The sequence below is a fragment of the Lethenteron reissneri genome, chromosome 20 (genome assembly GCF_015708825.2).
Source record: "Lethenteron reissneri isolate LAM-NWPU_2019-01 chromosome 20, ASM1570882v1, whole genome shotgun sequence".
NCBI classification, from domain to species: domain Eukaryota; kingdom Metazoa; phylum Chordata; class Hyperoartia; order Petromyzontiformes; family Petromyzontidae; genus Lethenteron; species Lethenteron reissneri.
This window is the reverse complement of record NC_083798.1, coordinates 7,425,677-7,443,371: the sequence shown is the minus strand read 5'-3', so window position 1 is coordinate 7,443,371 and position 17,695 is coordinate 7,425,677. Positions and strand designations below refer to the sequence as shown.

Here is a 17,695-nt window from a genome sequence, read left to right as displayed (position 1 = left end):
GAGACAGCTTTCTTTGGAGACTTTTGGTGTCCTCTGGTCTAACCCCATTTGAGACCTATTCTCAAGTCAGGCTTTGCTGGTGCAAATATAGACGTGCAATGTAAATTTTCCAAAAGGTCTACAAAGGCTTCACCTTGCACAACATGGTCTGTCACCACACATCCACCAAGACATAAAAATAAGCCTTCAAGCACTGAAAATTTACTAGACGCGAGCCCTTAAGTGGATGAATGTGATGCCTTCTCTGTCATGGGGCAACAAATGGTTCCATGGCCATTTGAGCATCATATAAAAACTAGCCACCCGAAATGATCCTTTCCAAATACAAACCACAGACCTTGCAAATGAAGACATACCACTTCACCTTTTTAGTCATTATACTTTCTGAACTGTGCATCACTGGTGTGATATACTTGTTTTAATTTAAAAACAAAACAAAGTGCATGCAAATGAGTAGCACCCTGTTAACCCAGGCAAAATGTTCACTGCATATATACGAGCCTGCACCGTCAGAGGCACGAACTTTCAATAATCAGCACTTGATTTCTGCTGTTGATCAGTGAACACGAATACCGTAGTGTTGTTACTGCCACTGTCACCTATAAATGTTTGGCAATGTGTGACGCAGTTACCTTTCACAAGTCTCTATTCTCTGCATTATCCACCTTGCCGAAATAACCTGTGGTAAATTAATACACGTGAAAATAAGGTTTGTTTAGCACAGTGCCTAACTTGTTGCACACAATAGCAAATAAAAGTTACGTGTCTCAAAGATGATACATAAAGAATTTGCCACGCAGGTTAGTCCATTCGCATTATTTTATTTTAAAACATTACCAGTATCAGCGCGCACTACAATTTCAGGGTCTGCTGGACACTAATGGTATTCACACAACATTAATCAAACCAACACGATGTTTTCAAGTCCGCTCATCTGTAGCATCAGAAGCTGGAGGTACATTGTTGGTTTCATTTGTTGGGGAGCCAGACTGGTTGGCATATGGCGGTTCAGCGGCCTCAACATTGCCTTCGCCAGGCTGTTCCGTGGCCTTCGCGAATTGGATCCTCTTGATCTTGATCACCCGTGTGGGTGCTCCAGACCTTGGCGCCGTACCTTCCAACACGTCTGCCCTACTCGTATGTGTTTTCAGCGGTTGCTGCCGTACTGACACGTCTTGGTTTCGCTGATCTGACGTGGAAGATGTAGGAGCTACAGTAATTCGAGGGGACATTGGCACAGCTGGTTTGTCAACCACAGGTGATTTTCGTTTCAGGGAAATTACATTCCCTTTGGTGACCGAGGAATTGCTGCCCAAAAGGTTTACGTTGCAGCCAGTGACTCGTATTTTTGTGGAGGTGGATGAGCCGGAGACTCTGATTGGTTTTCTTCCATCCTCTACTTTCACATTTATACACTTCCTGGTTGAAACAAATAGCAAAAGTGACACTCAGGAGGGAAAAAAAAATCCCATTAGACGTTTAAACCAACACCACCCAAAAGCCAGAAATGCTGGTGCAATTACACATATAAAATTTGTATAACATGTATGCACATATATTTGACAGATTATATTACTACATAGAAATATGAAACTAATAAGCCTTTTGAAGCATGCATATGTGTTAACATAAGCCATTGTACAATGCAGTACAAAACATTGTCAGAAAAAAATGTAAACACTCCTTCATATTTTTTTAACACAGCACTGCAGAGTAAAAAAATACCACAAAAACAAGCATTGTTGCTGGCAAGTGGTGAACACACTGCCAGCCGTTGCCAAGGCACTGTGCATAATGGGCTCACCTCTTGGGAATGGGGGATGTCGTTTCATTGGGAGCTCTCAGGGTCCGACCCTCAAGGGTCCAACACTCCACCAACTCACGCTGCAGCCGCCAGTAGCTGATACCTAATGCATGGGACAGGGGAAGACGGTGACAACTTCGCGGTGATCTTCCGCGTTTATGTGGGAAAGCAACAAATAACATCAAATCGGCAACTGAATGTCCATAACCGACCTCAGTCATAACAGTATGGGACACACACTCTATTTGAAAGCTGGCCCCCAAAAATTTGCTCTTGAAATGTATTCACTCCCATCAAAGTATTGAACTGCTTCATGCTTCAAAAATGGTTACAACAATGGACAAATTAACCATATTTGTTATACTATACGATTAAGAAAAATATTTCAAAAAATCATTAGGTTGTATTTTTTTTCCGCCAGATGTACGAAAGTAGAAATACTGTAAACTTGCCAACACTAAAATCTAATTAGGTTTTAATTCAATTTGCTTGTTACAGCAGAATCATAATTTCTTAGCCAAAGCAAAAAACCAAGTGAACAATAAATTACTTAAGAGGCCATTAGGTGAAATTAACAAAGTTATAGTGAGCACATTGCATATATATGTTGAGACATACCCCTTCCTTCCCAGGAGCCGAATGCATCCATCATGCTTTTCAACTCAACAGCCGTGTAATAGCTCCAGATGTATTGCAGATTGTTTCCGGACTCCCTGGTACACAAGGAACATTCATAGACATTTATTTAAGAAAATGTTGCATGTGCACGGGCACATTTATGTCGTGTACAAAACAGACAACTAGGAGTACATCTAGCTAACAAACACTGACATTCAAAACATTCGTTCCAGCAATTTAATCGTAGCACACCACCTTCTGCAGCAAGGCTAAAACAACAACGGCTCAATGCAATGTGCAGGCAATATTGTTGTGGGCATTAATGTGATGACACACCAGTTGTGTTGAATGTAACAACACTTGTTTTGTGGTCGAGCTAAGCTTATCGTTTATCTTTTCACGAAAGTACACCGCGTTTGGCAGTGTCCTGACCGTTTGAAGATGGTCTTGCTTTTAAGCCTGCCTCCCAGCTGCTGCTCGATGGCCTGCACGCCGTCGGCCTTGTTCACGTACAAGCCGAGCACGCGGCTCTCGCAGCTGGCATCACACGTGTTGAGGTAGTGCAGCACCCACACCGTAGGCTCCGTGCACACCAACCCATTCTCTTCACAGAGCTCTGACAGCACCTGTCCAGAAAGAAAAACGTATCCTTACTTACGTACGTCTACCGCCCTTTTGTCAATCCACAGCTGGATAATGGCATCCCCTATGCTGTGCAGGTCGTGGGGGTTATTTGGGCACACCTCATCGTACTGGTCAGTGCAAGTTGGCAAAGGTGGGAGCACAGAGGTACAGTGCAACAATACATTTTTCTGTGCTGCCCTTGTTGTTCATCAAGTAGTCCCGCAGCAGCCTACAACCTGGTTGTGCATCGTCCTATATTTGCTGAACAAAGAAAGCCCTGAAGACATATAATTTGTTATTACATTAATGCATGGTTGTTGTTTCCTAATGATAAAAGTTTGCACGGAATAATTAGGAAATTTTTCAAAAGATGTATGAATGTTCGCAACATTTTGGAGTCCTGGGAGTGGTAAGTTCTACCTCGTTAATCATTTTCATGAGATTTAAGTCCATGGGACTTTCATTTGTTCCCAAAAATAAACAAAAATCAGTTAACCGGAAGCTCTTTTGGATCAGCTGAAGAGGTTGACATGGCCACATACACTCAGTTCAGGACATGTCAGAAGGAAGGCTTCTGTGCTAAGGTCTTGAAGTTGGTTTACCGTTGGAATGGAGCACATTCAATATCATGGATAATCCGTCAATTAGAGTGATACGAGAACAACTTCAATAGTACCATACATCTTTTATATGGTGGGTGACTTAAACTTTTTGGATGCTCATAATCCTTGGAAAATAATCTGCCATCGTAAATGTATTTGGTGATACTGCACAAATAACAAGAGACACATAGCACACTACAGGACAGATAGGGTAAATAAATGAGTGAATAACAGTTGTGGAGACATCACTATTCAGTTAACTGTATGGGGCTCTGATGAGAATAAAAAAAAATCTGAAGAGTATTAAATAGGCATATGAATAGTACTTTACTATCAAATTGGATTGTCCTTACATTTTGTATGCTATTCGTTTTCCAGTACTTCCCTTTTTGTTTGCACACAAGCAGCACATGTCCAATCATCTTAAGACTACAGTCATACCTGAGGAGTGTCCACCTTTCCCCTGGACCGGTAAGTATCTATTTCATGCTGCAGATGTCCAGACAAGGAGTATGGATATGGGATTCCAAAGTAGTCTGCCTCCCCCTGCAGGGCAAGTCGGGTTTTCTCATCAGTAGGAATCCTCAGCACTCCATGCAGGTAATCCAACAGGTACTTAAAGAGTTGTCCATCCCGTTCAATTACACAGGCACCTGTGTGAAACAAACGTTGCGTTATTCTTCGAGTAGTTTTACAAAGTTTAACATGAACCAAACTTTTGTCAATCCACTGCCAGTTGAGGGCCTGCCCCATCCTGTAATGAGAATTCAGGATAAGAATATTTATTTAGACTGGAGAAATCCAATGGGCTATAAAAAAAAATATTATCACAGATACAAAGAGTATGGATTCCTGCAGTCACGAAAGCTTCAAATCAAGATTATCACAGATATTCAGTAGGGGCAGGTAAGAACCTTAAAATAACAAATACAAAAACACAATAGGAGTGCAAAGTATAGGAAAGTTAAAATCACTTTTAAACAATATACAAATAAAACCATTTTTTTCTCATGTGAGGGGCTGGTAATAACGATGAATAGTGAGAAAGAGGATGGCTTATTTCAACCTGTGCTGTCTTGTTTCAATGGGAAGCGGCCACTGAACATTGCACCGAGCATGGAATCTTTGTATCGGCACAAAGATTGCCGTCGAGCAGTCATGGCCACTCCACCAACGTTGAGTCGCAAAATGTCCTCAACATGACAATCGTCTGCACCCAACCCGTTCATGATCTGCATCCATGAAGAGAAAACATAGGCTCCCAATACATCTCAAGTTTGCGATGCTGCATTTGCAAATGCTGCGCAATCACAATGCACAAAAATAACAACACATTTGTCAATAAAACTGCAGCCTTAAATGAGAACGTATATAACTGGCAACGTTTTGGCCAATAACCCTTCTTCATAAGCACCATGAACAGTTAATACATGGGCAATACGTTATGTCCAGTGGTTGGTGTGAGAATTCCTGGGATACTTGTTAAACGTTGTAATCAAAGTCCTATTTGATGAAAACGCTTGTAAAAAGGTGCTTACTTACAAAGTTCCATGTATTTCCAACTTATCCAAACAAAAAAAGCAGGTCAAAACGTAACTTTCATTAAATTAATATTAAATGAGATGGAACAAGCTACACACGATGAATTACATGTTGAAGCTATAATCTGGAAAACACTGCCCAAAACAGCACGCACCATTGCCTTTCCATTAGCAAGCAAGGAGAAACAACAGCTCTGTGCCTATTATTTCGCACCAAAAGAAATGTCAACTCGCTTATTCAAAGCGAAAGTGCTTGTTTTTATTAGATTCTAACGGTGCTGCACGCCTGTGAAACCGGCAACTCTTTTTCCTTTTAAGGGGGCCACGGACTATAATGCCCTCCACACGTGCCACCGTGAATCACGCGTCTTCACACAGGGGCAGCTGGCCACCCCCTCCCCCATCATCTTTGCGTTCGTTGATGTATTTGAATCTCTGGCCGGGGGATGTTGGTTGTTTTAGTCGTCTTCCTGGCGGCCCCACCTGTTTTAAAGGCCGCGTGTTTTGCATGTTTACGCCGAGACGACGGCGGTAATTGGAAGTCATTAATTCTAGATTTGAAGCTTTCGTGACTGCAAAGATTCATACTCTTTCGGTTTTTTTTCGGTAAAGTCACGTAGGTAAAAAATAAATGAAAATAACTATTTTCATGTATTATAATAATAAAATAAACTATTTTCATTTATTATAAAATAAAATAATAAATGAAAATAACTATTTTCATTTATTATTTGAAAATAACTATTTTCATTTATTATTTTAATTTATTATTATTTAAGTCACGTAGGCAAAATAATAATAAATGAAAATAACTATTTTCATTATTATTTTCATTTATTATTATATTATTATTTTACCTTCGTGACTTTACCGAATAGTATGTATGGAAGTCATTAATCTGAATGCGGCTATGCGATCAGTGGAGCGAAATGCCGCACAAAAATCCCCGTCTTTCAGGGCCAGAAACCCATCGGACGAAGGTCGTTTTGAGATTACAAACTACTTTATTGAACCACTATACTCTTTGGTTCTCTCTGTAGAGTTACGTGGGTATAAAATCAAATAAATCACGACGTTTCAATCGCAACACAAGCAAGCGGTCGTCCTCAGGCAGAAAAAATAGAATCCAGCAGCTGAAGGTTCAGCAGTTCCCACTGATGGATTATATTCTTTTCGCCTGAGGATGACCGCTTGTGTTGCGATTGAAACGTCGTGATTTATTTGATGTTATACCTACTTAACTTTATTGAAAGACTCCCTAAAGTAAAAACCACCGTAGCCTGCGTTCCTTCAACGAAAGAGGAATTTGCAAAACTACACGAACTCTCTCCTGAAAGCAGTCTCGCTCTCTCGTCGTGGTTATGAGACCTGAACAAATTCCCATCCGCAATAGAAGTAGAATCCGTCACACATGGAGCTTTTGTTTTTAAAAAGACATTAACTGCGTCCGAATCGCACTAATTTGGCACTGTTTAGAGGTATACACAAGCACGTAGTCGGAATGTTATTGTAAATAAACGTCAAACACGGCGTAAGTGCTGTTAAAGAGAACACAACGCGTGATTTGTGAAGAGTAAATTTGTTTTAAAACATGTAAAAGCAGAGGCCGGATCCCACACTGTTAAAGAAGCCACTCGAAACTCACGAAATGTGCCACCCCCCTCAACAACCACCAGGCTGCATAAACAATTAAAAACAAGCGAACGTGTGCATTAGTCGAAACAAAAGCTTCGGGTGAACGTCTTCCTTAGTTTATTGTCTTTTTAAAAAACCGTGTAAGTTGCTAGAATACGAAGTAACTATCGGGTTATGTTATACGCAAGCGTGTAGTTGGAAACAAGCTCGCACACATCGAGGACCATAGCGGCCATCTCCCGACAACAACCCACGACACGACGGTTCCCAGCAGCAATTACCGAACAAATTTAAACTTTACGGTCACAAACACTTGGCCGAGCAATGTCGATGTACAACTGTAAACAAATCAACCGTCCAAACACCACGGACAACCTAATAAATGCCGTAATTATACGATTGGGGCGTGGGGAGAAAGTGCCGAGCGGGTGACGTCGCTTCACGCTCCCCCGGGTCTTGCGTCGCGAAGCCCGCCAGAGATTTAGGAAAATTAGGGGGGTTGAGCCGCGGCCTACACGGTGTCGATCTCGGGTGAATTTTAAACTGTCGACCCCCACTTGAACGTAGAGAGCAATGTTAAAGTTATATTATCGGCGATAGCTTAACCTCAATACTCACACTTGTCTTCGAAAGGCGACGAAAATGTAACGATCGATTACAGATCGGCACCTCTTACCCTCAACGGGTTGGCAGCAACTCACCACGGTCAGGCCACGTGTGGCGCTGTTGAGCAATAATTGCTCTTCCTTATGTTTAAAACTTTAGAACTTGCACGCATTTTAACACTGGGCAGAGATTAAAACACCATTGGAATCTCATTTGCCAGTAGCAAAATATGATAATTGTTGTTTTACCCTTTTATCTGGCAACAAAACTGACACCTTTTTTTACAAGGAGTCATGTTTGCATAGACCACAATACCTGCAGTCAATGCAAACAAAAACATAACTCTGATAATACTGGTCACACTTTTTCTGGCATAAGGTATTCCAGCGGTTTCAAGGTAATTTTGTGGTGCCGATTCCAAATCTGGCATCAGTTTTCGTCTATCACATCAGGTTTTTGAGATATCAAATATTGCATTTTCAATAAAAACTGCAGAAGAAAAATATAAAATAAATGTGAATATCTACATAAACTGATATTATAAACACACTATCCTTAAAATACAGCACCATATTTTAACACTAAAGCAGTCACTGACTCGCAACAACTTGCAATCATAAGTGAGAGTTAATTTCGGGTAAAATCAATGAAAATGGGGTATGCCGATAGCATAAAAATGAGATGTGATAGAGCAAATCAGAGATTGGATTTGGAATCAGCTCCCTGAAATTAGTCTAGAACAGCTGCAAAAGTCCAGGCCAGAATTTTTTTTTATTTGTTGACCCGTGTAATGTATGCACTGTCCTTGAAATTGTTTGGTCCACACCCGAGACAGCTTTCTTTAGAGCCTCGTCTCACATGGTGTTGGACCAGATGACGCCAAAAGGCGAATAAACATGTGTGAACCCAATTATGCAAATTTATCATCTTTTACTTAGAGTTTGACACAACATTCTAACTTGAATTGAAAAAAACATTTTATTATAAATTGCATTACAGATTTCAACAGTAGTTTTTGTGCAATACAGCATTAAGAAGTAATATTTTACAATTTGTAAACTTTTCAAAAATGTAACAGTCTGCAAATTTCCAACACTGAAAGCAACAAAATATTTTTCCAAGGTTGGGAATCTGGAATGTAATATAATCATTACAAATACACACTCTGCAACTCTCTGACTCGCTTGAGAGAGCAAATGTTGTCAGGCAAATGGCAGTAAGCTAAATTACAACCATGTGTAAGTCTTTAAGGGGTGTATTTCATGGCAAATGCCCATAAACACCATGGACGAACAAACTCTCGACTTTGAATGCTACGCTTGATAAATCACGATCTCAATTGGGGTACAATCTGTTTTACATTTTGAAAGAAGCAGTGCGAGAGAGCCATGTTTGCAGTGACTCTTTGGTTGGGATCGTACTGCAACATCAGCTGTAAAAAAAAGACACAGGACATGCGTTGCATTTAATTAAAGCAATCCAATTATAAGCCTAGCAGAAATTACATCTTATATGCACATGCAATAACTGAATCTTGTTACAATATACTTCAAAGGACAATCACTGTAGTAATGACTATTAATCATGTTTCGATTTTTACATTGAAGAAACAAATTAACATGTAAATAATTAAAGACAGAGTGAGGTTTTTAATTCAATTTCAAAGTTAGGTTTTCCTAGTCACTTGTAATCCAAGTGCAGTTTTCCATGTTAGGTGGTTGTGTTGAGCATTCCATCTCTTAACATGTAGCATAACCCAGAGCACAACACTTGGTTTTAGATACAATTTTCTCTAACATTTAACGTGAAATTAAATGAAAAAATGCCTTTGTTCATGACCCTTAAGAAGTATTTGAGTGGCATTTACTCACAGCAAGCAAGCCCCTTCCTTCGAAGTTAAGGGTGGGCACCACCTTGGTAAGCTCCTGATTAGCCCAGCGTGGGAAGGTCGACTTGTAGTCTGGCAGTTGTGAGACACCCGGCCATACACCCTCATCTGGTGTACCCAGCGTCCGAAATATTCGGAACAATTGATCAATTTCTGAGTCTCCGGGGAACAGTGCCCTCCTTGTCAGCTTCAATAAAAAAAGAAAAAAGCATGTCACAATATTTCTGCATTGGCCTGCATTTAATGGCATTCTAAACCATAGGTGATCGGGGTTGAGCAATGCACTTTATTGACCATTTAATTCGCATCAGCAACAACATGCACATTTTCTCATGTTATACAGCTATAACAGTTTAATTTGAGGCTACTGCAAAGTTACTGTGGTGTGAGCTAAATAAGTGACATGTATTTTTTTATGTTATGAGTTTTGAAACATACCATTTCTGCAAAGATGCAGCCAATGCTCCAGACATCAACAGATGTGGAATAGTGCTTGCAACCTAGCAGGATCTCTGGTGCACGATACCAAAGGGTCACCACCTATTGACAAAGTGTGAGAGCTGTACAATGTCGCAATGGAACACAAGACACTAATCTTCAAGGTGTATAATCATCAAGCAAGTGTATGGGCCCGCTTACCTCATGCGTATACGTGCGCTGTGGGACACCAAAAGCCCTTGCAAGCCCAAAGTCTGCCAGCTTGATCGCACCTTCGGCATTAATAAGCAGGTTCTGTGGCTTGAGATCACGGTGTAGGATACGATGGGAATGGCAAAAAGCAATTCCTTGTAGCAGCTGATACAGGTAGCTCTGATAAACATTAAATAAAAGTCAAAAAAGAATGTGCCATATTGGAAAACATAGTACTTTAGAAACTTGTTCCTACATTTGTATGCATAAATTGTACACATTGCACAAAAATAACAGTAGGATCTTACTTTCACCAGTGGCAATGGGATTCCTGATGGCGTAGCATTATCCATAAACTTTTTGAGATCCTGATCCAACAACTCAAAGACCAAGTAAAGTTTCTTCTCGCTGTGTATTATGGTCAGAAGCCTAACCAAGCAGAAAACGAGATTCACGATGCTCAAACAATAAAGTAAAAAACGAGTATTTTGTTTAAAACGTAAGCACATGAATTTGAACAGTTTTTCACACCTGACAATGTTTGGGTGGTTGAGTTCCCTCAAAAGTGATATCTCTCTGATGGCTGTACTTGGAACGCCTTCAGTCTCCCTGTACATAAAAACAATATGGTACAGTAAAATGTATACAATCATGTTAAATCACAACCACTGTGCATTCCGTAATATGACTGCCACTTATAAAATCAGTGCCACTGAATCATTTAATTCTGGAAATTAAGGCCTAAGGTCACATGCAGTACAACATTATTTTGGCTTCATACTTATAATATGCTTATTAAGAGCACAAACAGCCCCTGCGCCCAGTGACAGTGAGCTTCAGCAAAGGTACCTTACACCCTTAATACGAACACAAGCGAGATGCCTGGAAATATGAACACATGCCAATTTGTTTGGGCAGACCAGTCTATATTTAAAAAGTCTGACTATGGTAAGGAGATCGTAGTATCGAGTGCAAATCTTTTTGCTTTAGTCAAAACGTCTCACAGAAATATCAGTCTGCCTCCACTCATTGTCATGGCACTTCTGGCTTTCTACAACTGAAATACACAAACAGAAACTTTATGTATAAGCGGGTGCGAGCGCACTTATACAAGTCTCTCTTACCAGGCCTGCTTTACAAAGTACGACATATAGATGATCAATGCATGTTTAACACATAATAGATGCCGCATGGGGCAAGCAGGGATTTCACCTGGTACCTTACACCCTTAATACGAACACAAGCGAGATGTCTGGAAATATGAACATATGCCAATTTGTTTGGGCAGACCAGTCTATATTTAAAAAGTCTGACTATGGTAAGGAGATCGTAGTATCGAGTGCAAATCTCTTTGCTTTAGTCAAAAAGTCTCACATAAATATCAGTCTGCCTCCACTCATTGTCATGGCACTTCAGGCTTTCTACAAGTGAAATACACAAACAGAAACGTTATGTATAAGCGGGTGCGAGCGCACTTATACAAGTCTCTCTTACCAGGCCTGATTTACAAAGTACGACATATAGATGATCAATGCATGTTTAACACATAATAGATGCCGCATGGGGCAAGCAGGGATTTCACCTGGTCAGACCGCAAGTCTCAACAGACGTGTTTTTGTTGTGCTCTTGCACCCCGAAACAATTTAATTAAAATTCGCATTGTAAGCTGAAATTACTACAACGTTGCCATTGATCTTCACGGGGAATTAAATGGCACAGTGAATTATAGCCATTGCAACTGACCTCACATCTGCACATGGGCAGCATGCCCCTAATAACCACACACACAGGAGTCTAGCCCACAACACATTCAACACTATACGACTGGCGACACGGCTAACCCCACCAATCGTATTCCAACTCCAGTTTCTTCATCACCATCCCCAGCCATGATCAGTCCACTGCTGGACAAAAGCCTCCTCTATCTCTACGTTGTTTCGGTCATGGGTTGTGTCGACCGCACACGCTAGCCAGCAAGAGTAGAACGCGAGAGCCCTATCCGACTCGGAGCCCACGAGTTCCAGGTGTAACTTCCACTGGTTTCAATCGTTGCCAGGAATCCAACTCCAGGCGGACAATTTAACAGCGCAGTGCGCTAAACCACTCCACCATCTATCTCTAAATCCGGCAGTACAACCAGTGTGTGTGGGGGGGGGGGTGTTCAAGCCTCCATCGCGCCTGAGAGAAGACAAAGGGGCTGAAAAGGCAAGCCGAAGCGCGGCCTTCACTCCCAAATGCTGCTGCTGCTGGTGGCACAGGGGGTGGGGTTGTGTGTGGGATCGAGAGAGGCCGCGTTACGTGTCGAGTCGAATCTTCTTGAGGGCCACAGCTTCGCCCGTGAGCTTGTTGCGCGCCTTGTACACCACGCCGTACGTGCCCTCTCCGATCTTCTCCACCTTCTGAAAGTTGTCCATGGCCGCCCGGCGAGCCTAACCACCCCTAACCACCACCCCCCCCCCCTGTCGCTCCTCCTCGAATAACTTTGCCTGTCGATTCTGAAACAACGGCACCGATAACAATGGTGGTAGTAACAACGACAACAACGACGACGACAGCGGCAGCAGCAGAAATAGATGTTCGCAACAACGCCGGGAGAATGGTGGCGAGTCGTTCCGAGGTTGCAAGCGGCGCTCAAGTTGAACCGAGTTGTTGTCTCCGCCCACTTTCCCGCGAAATCAACAGCTGGGTCCTTGTGCCTGGGCGGTGACGTCACCTCGACTAGGCTCCTCCCATTGGAGAAAAGTTAAAGGGGGCACGGTTAGGGGGCGGTTCCCGAGCTCATGAATATTAATTAGGCAACGGATGTTGAGTACAAATTCTACGGATTCGTCAATAAAGCCGCATTATCGGTGAAGCCCTTATCAGTGGCTATCTTATTAAAGACCGATTCAGACCTTCTTGATCACCCCGTGCCGTCACATAACTTAAATGTTCATGCTACAAAGTCCCATCACAAGGGAGAGGCACAAATATACAAAGCATTTTTTTTTGCCCGTTCATAAATGACGTCACGCGATTTTGGCCGATTTTTGACCTCCCCCCCCCCCCCACATGGCGTCACAAAAAGTCAGACCCCCCTCAAATATGACGTCACAAAGCTCTGCTCCCCCCCTCCCCCCCCCCCAAAACCATATTTTCATTTTGAAAATTAAACATGCTTCTAATCACTTTAAACTATTGTCATTGTAGTGCGTATTTAATGTGGCGCTGCACTCTGATGTTGTAGGAGAAAACATTTATTAAAAAGGACGCGTTGGAAAGCTTAAATTTAGCATAAAATTCACTTGAAAATATTAAACGTCTAACTAAAACTGCAGATGTTCAGAATATTATATTGAAATTATAACTATAAAAAAATACTTGAAACTTTGTAGTAGAACGAAGCAAAATGGAGAGTACAATGATAACAATCATATATTCATTCCACAGAATGAAAAGCCCTGGTAGAATGATTACAATCCAAATGTTGAATAACAATCATTCAAAAAATTTACAAAATTTATGCTTCTCCATTCTCTCATGGAGAAGCAAAATGCTCCTTCATGGAATAAATAAAGGTGATCTTAGTAAATAAAAAAACCAAATAGTTAATAATGAAAATTAATAAAAAATTTGTGTTGTTATAACAATTCTATATTTATTTAAAGTTGTGCGTTTTGACGTGACGTCACATTTCTCAACCCCCCCTCCCCTCCTCGTCACACACCGTCACAAATGTCTGACCCCCCTCCCCCCTAGGTGCGTGACGTCATTTATGGACAGCCCCTGACGACGATGTGACAAGAGTCGCCTTATTGGGACACAGCCACAACACGGGACCCTAGGCCTTCGTGATTTGCCCTCAGCTTGTCACTTCTGTGGTGCCACGACAGCGGAGCAACTCCGCAAGCGCCGCGATCCCCTCCCGTCCCCGCACTAAACACACACCCGCACGCAGCGCACCCACGTAATGTCCTGGCGGGGGGTTGCCTGGCACATCGGGTTTTAATCCAAAGGGCCCCTAGAGGGAGAGTGCCACGGTTTCCCGGTGCCAGGAGATTGGCCGACCCTCACAGGACAGGTTACATTGCGGTGCCCCTAAATTGGCTTAAAATTGTATGGGCGCAGAAGGAAAAGGTTCACTGGGCCAACCGCAATAAGTTATTCACGACATTGGGAGAGGCGGAGGGTGGAATATTAGGCAAGAAGGGCAGACCAGTAGGTTAAAATTAATGAGCACGGGAGAACAATGGGTGAGCGGAGCAGCAGAACACTCCGTGGCACTCCATGTAGACGGCGCAGGTAAGCGCGCGATTGGCTGCGCAGTACAACATCACCCTGGGCCTTTGAAGTTAAGGGAATACAAAGAGTAGCCGGGGACGATTTTGGGCAGTTGTCTTCAACCTCCGGGCCATCAAGACCCACCCCCCGCCGTCCTGCCTCCTCGAGCCGCTCGCAGCATCCATGTGATGCCAGCGAGTGCCGCTACGAGGCTGTGATAGGTAAAGTTTTCTCTCGTCCTTCTTCCTACAACTCTAACAGCGTCTGTGCGACGCCGTGAGTACAGCTTCGAGGTACGTGGTCGGACGCCTGAGTGACTGGGTACGCAGGCAGAGTCAGGCTGAGCTCTTCTCGCGAAATATTGCCCCTCCAGGTAGTGTGTATTTGCGCCGTTAAAAAACTTTAGTTCAGAGTATCGGCGCAATGTGAGTGTGGGTAGAACATTGGCGTGGTGTCTGTGATTTGTGGGTAGTGCGACCAGCGCGGGGGGGATGGTGTGCGCGAGAGAGCGAGCGCAGGGCTGCAGCGTCGGTGTGGTGTTGGTAATTTGAGGGTGCGTGTGAGGCGCACGCGTGTATTAAAACATAAGCGCTCGCGCGTGTTCACGCAACAACAATAGCATTGACGGCGAGGCGCGCGCGCAAATTCGCGCAGCTCTTTAGCGCTAGCCTTTGTGTGCAAGCGGATTAGAGCTAAACCACCCGGAGGTGCGCGTGCATATTCATACCGCCGTTTTCTTTAGCGCTACCCTTTGTGTAAAACGAGCGCCTGCAGGGGCGCGCGCGTGCACGCAGCCGCCTTCGTATTAGTGGTGGTGTACGTGGGCGTGTGCGAGATAACCCCGGGCGGTGGTGAGCCAGCCACTTAGTTATGTCCCTCAGAGACGGCGCTGGCGCAGGGGGGCCGATCACTCGATCGGCGGGGGCCCCGCGAGAGGCGGCCGACGAAGAGAAGGGGGGAGTGGAGGGGGTGGACGTCGCGCCCTGCCCGCTGACAGGGAGCGGGGAGGCGGGCGTCGGCCCCCACACTTCCTCCGAACGTCCCCCACTCCTCGTGCTCTCTCTCTCCTTTAATATTCCTCGAGCCCCCCTTCTGGAACCTTCTTGTCCTCGTTTTTTTTTTCCTTAGCCAATCCCTGCCCTTCCCCTCTAATGGATCCTCTCTGTATTCCTATTTATCCCTTTAAACGTCTGCCTCCCGACCAATCACCGTAGAGGCCTCTTTCTAACAATCGGAGACCTTTGTTTATTTTCAGATCGCCGTTAGGCTGTCTATTGGCTTTGGGGTCATTTTTCGGTCATTACACGTGTGCACCGCTGCCAACGCACTACTGACAAAATATGAAGTGCGTCAAAGAAACCTCCCATCGAGGGAAGAATTCGAGCCCGGCTATATCGATTATCGGTTCAGTTACTCAACTCATCGGATAACAAGAAAATATTTTGGGGGGAAAAAAATATTATGTTCTGCCACGTGTGCCACTGGACGGGAGGTTATGGGTTGGGCTTACCTACAACATAATCACTATCAGCGGCGTCACTTTGTGCATGGCTCGTATGGGGTTTCCAGACTTCTGGAGGCCAGATGAGGGAGGCGTTATATTTTAAGGGTCACCGCATCGGCCAAAAAAATAGTAATCACAATTAGTCGGTGAGTCGACTTCGTTGACTATTTATCCCAACTACTTTTAACTTAAGCCTATGTACACATACCTCAAAACAAACACGTGCACACACATGTACATGGACACGGGTACCGGTACATGTGAAAATATCTTACCGTTTAGAGCAACGCAAAGGTTGGGCAATTCCTGGCCCGGGCTTACCACTTTTCTGCGGCCTTCCAATGTATCTTGTAGTTCACCAGCGATTGTAACATTCACTTTGCATGAACGACGCTATTTAAAACTAAACAGTATTATTCACATATACTGCACGTTTGTGTACGCATGTTTATGCACACACATGTACATAGACATCTGAGACTACAGTATTCGGAAGTAAAATACGGCAGTAGCTGAGTGACTACTGTGTAGTTGTGCGTCCCGACCGAATTCTAAGGCTCTGAAGAATATTCTGACAGCCATTAATGCCTCAACGAAAATCGCGAACAGGCGACAGCTGGTGGCAAATACTTTTGTCTGGTTACCATCTGGGGCCTCTTCTTGCTGTCCATTCAAATTCATAGTAGTGGCCGGCAAAATGTGACGCCATTTGGTACGTTACAAATACACGCATCGAATTTATGGCGTGCAAAATAGGATTGTTTTCAACTGTGTGCAAATGTTGCATTTAAATGTTTTATGCTAATACTGTCGTAATGAATAGGGCAGAACAAAATAGGAAAGACGGGACGAAAATTTCAAATGAGAGTGTAAAAACTGATAGAAACAATACTTTGACTAAAGGTATTCTTGGATCAGACCGTGCACGTAAACTGACCATGACATCAATTAATAAAATCGCCAGACGAAGGGGGATCGATATATGATTCATGTAACAGTGAATGCATGCGTTAACATGTTAACTAGGGAGTGCAGCAAATTGGAAACCGAAATTCTAACTTCCATGTAAAACAAATGAAACCAACTCGCATTCTTTGACAAAGATAAATGATCAACTACAGTTGTGTGCACATTCGTGTTTATTACAATATTAGGTGAACTATGTAAATCAAAAAGGCATATGGTAGGTCACGAATAGGGTTGAATTAGAAATTATGATCTATATTAAACATATAAGAGCTTAACAAGCAAATCGGCAACCTGACTGGTGTCTTGGATATGCGAATTTCATGAGCGAGCTAGGCACATTCTGTCCTGTGTTTACAAATGCAAGGTACAAAATAACATCTATATCGGAATATAACCAAATAAAAACATATTTTGGTCATTTTTGATCGTGCATTGGGTGTTTTGTTATGATCACATCAGCATACTTTGTTGTGAATGTATGTTTTCTGGCATATATAAGCGCGTCACTTTCGTGAAGAACACAAATCGTGAAAAATCGATACACAGTTTTCAACCTTTCATGTGCAAGTGTGCATTGCTATTAATTTAAATTTCTCAAATCCAGAATGCATTTTAATTCTTCAAAATATCTACTTACGTTGTCCATATAGACCCAGGACCAAAACGTTGTTCACCACTGATGTTATCCGTGGAGGGAAATGAAGCTCAGTTCGCCAAGTTTATCGAACACTAACTACTGCAACATTGCTCCATTCCACAAGAACAGTCGACTTTCACAAGGTGAAAGCCCATGAAGACAACAAGACTCTCTTGCAAGAGTGATGTGATTCAACAAATGACAGCAAAATAGTGGATTTCAGACCTAAATGTGCAGAGGTGAAGAGGTCAACACGATACATGGAGTCGCACAACATTATTAAACACGGATTGTCAAATGAATAGAATTGTGTAATTTAAAGTGTATAAATTTCGATTTAAGGCTTTCGTGACTGCAGGCATTCATATTCTTGGTTC

General features: G+C 42.9%; 2 protein-coding genes across 4 annotated transcripts; both read right to left on the bottom strand.

Annotated features, from left to right (window-relative positions):
• Positions 1-805: 805 nt before the first annotated feature.
• KCTD18 (potassium channel tetramerization domain containing 18) lies at positions 806-7,560 on the bottom strand. Of its 2 annotated transcripts, none has more exons than XM_061554738.1 (7): positions 7,443-7,560; positions 4,715-4,880; positions 4,090-4,301; positions 2,855-3,048; positions 2,423-2,517; positions 1,805-1,907; positions 806-1,419 (listed from the first exon to the last, which is right to left on the bottom strand). In XM_061554738.1, the coding sequence occupies exons 2-7, from the start codon at positions 4,875-4,877 to the stop codon at positions 921-923; spliced, it is 1,266 nt and encodes a 421-aa protein (XP_061410722.1). In that variant the 5' UTR covers positions 4,878-4,880; positions 7,443-7,560; the 3' UTR covers positions 806-920. The 2 variants fall into 2 exon arrangements, with proteins under 2 accessions (XP_061410722.1, XP_061410723.1); XM_061554739.1 differs by having other exon boundaries at positions 7,501-7,537.
• An 829-nt stretch (positions 7,561-8,389) lies between these two features.
• On the bottom strand, positions 8,390-12,632 carry LOC133344682 (cyclin-dependent kinase 2-like). 2 transcript variants are annotated; one of them, XM_061554741.1, is made up of 7 exons: positions 12,247-12,628; positions 10,480-10,557; positions 10,257-10,377; positions 9,958-10,128; positions 9,757-9,858; positions 9,302-9,505; positions 8,390-8,862 (listed from the first exon to the last, which is right to left on the bottom strand). In XM_061554741.1, the coding sequence occupies exons 1-7, from the start codon at positions 12,360-12,362 to the stop codon at positions 8,758-8,760; spliced, it is 897 nt and encodes a 298-aa protein (XP_061410725.1). In that variant the 5' UTR covers positions 12,363-12,628; the 3' UTR covers positions 8,390-8,757. The 2 variants fall into 2 exon arrangements, with proteins under 2 accessions (XP_061410725.1, XP_061410726.1); XM_061554742.1 differs by lacking the exon at positions 9,757-9,858 and having other exon boundaries at positions 12,247-12,632.
• Between the last annotated feature and the right edge of the window lie 5,063 nt (positions 12,633-17,695).

Coding starts and splice junctions, on each gene's coding strand:
- LOC133344682 (XM_061554741.1), bottom strand. CDS start 12,362: ATGGACAACTTTCAGAAGGTGGAGAAGATCGGAGAGGGCACGTACGGC. Junction 9,506..9,756: donor GCTGCATCTTTGCAGAAATG/GTATGTTTCAAA, acceptor TTTTTATTGAAG/CTGACAAGGAGGGCACTGTT. Junction 8,863..9,301: donor AAGGAAGGGGCTTGCTTGCT/GTGAGTAAATGC, acceptor TTTTTTTTACAG/CTGATGTTGCAGTACGATCC.
- KCTD18 (XM_061554738.1), bottom strand. CDS start 4,877: ATGAACGGGTTGGGTGCAGACGATTGTCATGTTGAGGACATTTTGCGA. Junction 3,049..4,089: donor GAAAGGTGGACACTCCTCAG/GTATGACTGTAG, acceptor CTTTCTGGACAG/GTGCTGTCAGAGCTCTGTGA. Junction 1,908..2,422: donor CGGCTCCTGGGAAGGAAGGG/GTATGTCTCAAC, acceptor CCCATGCATTAG/GTATCAGCTACTGGCGGCTG.